Here is a 3,009-nt window from a genome sequence, read left to right on the forward strand (position 1 = left end):
AAAGAGAGTGAAGGAAATTAGATATTGTTTGAAAAAATAATTTCCGAACTTTAATTTTCAGCATATACATAAGGCCACTAAAATAAATTAAAAAAATCCTTGTTTATTATTAAAAAAAGTAGTACAATAATTTTTGTAAATCGTTGCTGGATAACACGATTCATGAATAAACAATAACATTTAATTACTAGCTATTGTATAACGATTTATATAAATTAAAGAAAAAACATATATTAATAAATTTCGATTTAAGACAATCTAGTAAATATGATTTTTTTTAAATTTTATTTTGCTAGTTATAAATGTATTATATTACGAAAGAATACATACCTATAATAAAATTGAGCATATATAAACCAATTAACTCAATGCAAAGCCACTCATCATTTGGTATATGTGCAAAATTTAGGACAGTAGTTAATTTTAATTTTAATAATTTCAATTGATAAAGTTAAATATCAATCCAACAATTTGTGTGAGCTTTGTTATGATATTGGTATATGTGCAACCTCAAAGTGGTCCTTATATCATATTAAAGAAATTAAAATACTTTATGGATATATATGAGTAAAAATAATATATACTAATTATTCTTTGGACCACGTCTCCACTATAAATTAAAGCTTATATATGTGTAGCTTTGAGAGTAAAAGAAAAAAAAAGACAACAGAAGATATAGAATCTTTTTTTTTTCTTTTTTTTTCCCTGAAAAACATACAAATATCTTAGATAATTAGATATTTTAAAGAACACTTTTTGCACTAATAAATCATAGTGAAGTTAAGAATTGAAGTTATATGGCTATATCTCTTCTCTTCAAAACACAATAGTAACACTGATAATTGATATATTTAAATTGTAGATACTTAAAAATAAAACAAAATTAAAGTAGGAAAAAAATTAATAATAAAGAGTACAATATTAGATCAAGAAACTAGCTAATCATCATCAGTACCAAACAAAAATTCAAAATCATAATAATTCACCTAATAATAATATATAATTAAAGCTTTCTAGATGGAGAAAATCAAAGAAGCAAAAATAGATATATATCTGGATGGTGATGAAGAAAAAAAAACTATCACTACTATTAAGAGCGAATAGGGATTGCTTCTCATCAATTCTCTTCTTCCACAGCAAGCCTGAAAAAAAATACAAGGATTATATTAATGCATGTTATTAATTAAGTATAACATATTTATTATATATCTTGATTAAAAAAAACTTTAAGCTAATGAATTTATAATATATTTTTATGCAATAGAATATTTCTTATTTGATCCATTCCTAAAGTGAAAATTTGAGACTTCACTATACTTATTACTACTGAAATCCAACATGAATAATTAACATATGATTATCTAATTAATTGCATAAAAAAAGAAAAAAAAAGCTAGATAATTATTACCAGATGGAGAAGGTATAGTCTAGGATGAATAGGGAGGTCTAGAACTAGAAGAGTCCCTTGGTGCATTGCATCGATAGCATTCCATTCTATTTGCAAAGTTATGCTCATTGCATCCAGACCTGCCCAATTTATACTTAATTACTGTTTCATTTAATATTACCAAACTAAAAAGTGTTCATTTTATAAATAGTGGATTTTTGCATTGTTCCAAGTACCATCTTAAATATAAAATCTATTTATTTAATTGCTAAACATTTTGTAATATTATTCTCTATACGTTAGAAATGTTTTTTTCCGCTACAAATTAAAGCTAGATAGTATAGGATATAAATAAAATCATATCCCATGTCTAATTTTGGAAAAATAAGGTTATAGTTAGGACAAATTAAAAGATAAATATATGTTAAAGATACTTTTTTTATTAATTTAAATTTTTGAAAAATAATTTTATGACATGATATAAGAATTTTAAGATCCGAAAAAGATAAGAACAAATATTATTCTTTATATATACCTAGTACATATCCAGTCGCCGGATTTCCAAGCAGGGCGAGCAGCAGTGGTGCCGGCAAAGCTATAGCCTCTAGTTCGAGGAATGTCGGCGTCAAATCCGGCGGCGGAGGAGTCCTCCTTGGGAGCACCACACTTGAAGCAGCTAGACCTGCTTGCGAAGTTGTGGGCTCCACAATTGCCAACGGTGCAGTACCAGTCTCCAGGGCGAACGTCGGGGCCGGTGGTGAAGCCAAAAGAGGAGGAGCCTCTACCCCCAAAGGCTCCGCCATAGTCTCCACCGGCACCGACACCCCTGGGCTCGCCGCACCGTTGGCATGATTCCCTTCTTTGGAAGTTGAGGTGGTTGCATGTCCTGCAGTTCCAATCTCCTGGCCTACTCATTTTTTCTCTTCACAACGCAAAATTTCAAAATTCCACGTTAGTTTTTGAGTTCAAATTCCACATAAATATATATGCATGAGAAAATTAATGAATGAAGAAGGGATAATAATATATATTCACCTAGTTTTGGAGAGTGAATCTTGAACAGTTTGAAATGCTAATGTGCGATTGTCGGGTGCTGAGTTCAAAGGTTGAGGTTGCTTTTATACTCACAGAGAGAGAAAATTAAACTAGCTAACTTGGCACTCATGACTGCTACTTCCTTTTAATAAAGAATAAAATTAAAAATCATCCAAAACTAAATTTAGAAAAGGGGTAAAAGGAATTTTCCAAATGTCATCCCAATCCCATACAACACCAAGCATATATATTAAATAAATGAATATTAAATAAAGTTTGCGGTAAATTGCCATCTTTTAGGGTTCTCAATGTTGCCAAGTACAACCATCACTAGTTAATTATAAATAACAACTATGTTGCATTGTTATGTGTATACAAAAATTAATCAACAAAGTCATTCATCAGTATCAAATATATATTAGAATATAAATACACATTAAAAATAAATTAAATCACATATATATTTATATATAAATATATTAGTAACTAATTTTAGTATACAAATAACATTAGTGATTGATTTTAATATACAAATAACATTTTTGAATTACAAGCATCTTCTCAGTATATATATATTTGCACTCTTT

The 3,009-nt window shown here is 28.6% G+C and overlaps 1 protein-coding gene across 1 annotated transcript; it reads right to left on the bottom strand.

Moving 5' to 3' along the window:
- Nucleotides 1-900: 900 nt before the first annotated feature.
- Nucleotides 901-2,570, bottom strand: LOC107463179 (uncharacterized). Its single transcript, XM_016081923.3, has 4 exons — nucleotides 2,423-2,570; nucleotides 1,923-2,309; nucleotides 1,409-1,527; nucleotides 901-1,142 (listed from the first exon to the last, which is right to left on the bottom strand). Exons 2-3 carry the CDS (start codon nucleotides 2,300-2,302, stop codon nucleotides 1,428-1,430), a joined length of 480 nt encoding a protein of 159 aa, XP_015937409.1. The 5' UTR covers nucleotides 2,303-2,309; nucleotides 2,423-2,570; the 3' UTR covers nucleotides 901-1,142; nucleotides 1,409-1,427.
- Between the last annotated feature and the right edge of the window lie 439 nt (nucleotides 2,571-3,009).

The sequence above is a fragment of the Arachis duranensis genome, chromosome 8, assembly GCF_000817695.3.
Source record: "Arachis duranensis cultivar V14167 chromosome 8, aradu.V14167.gnm2.J7QH, whole genome shotgun sequence".
NCBI classification, from domain to species: Eukaryota; Viridiplantae; Streptophyta; class Magnoliopsida; order Fabales; family Fabaceae; genus Arachis; species Arachis duranensis.

Excerpts from the sequence above, each read along its gene's own strand:
- LOC107463179 (XM_016081923.3), bottom strand. The coding sequence starts at position 2,302 with ATGAGTAGGCCAGGAGATTGGAACTGCAGGACATGCAACCACCTCAAC. Across the intron at positions 1,528-1,922 it reads GGCGACTGGATATGTACTAG|GTCTGGATGCAATGAGCATA; the intron begins GTATATATAAAG and ends TAAATTGGGCAG.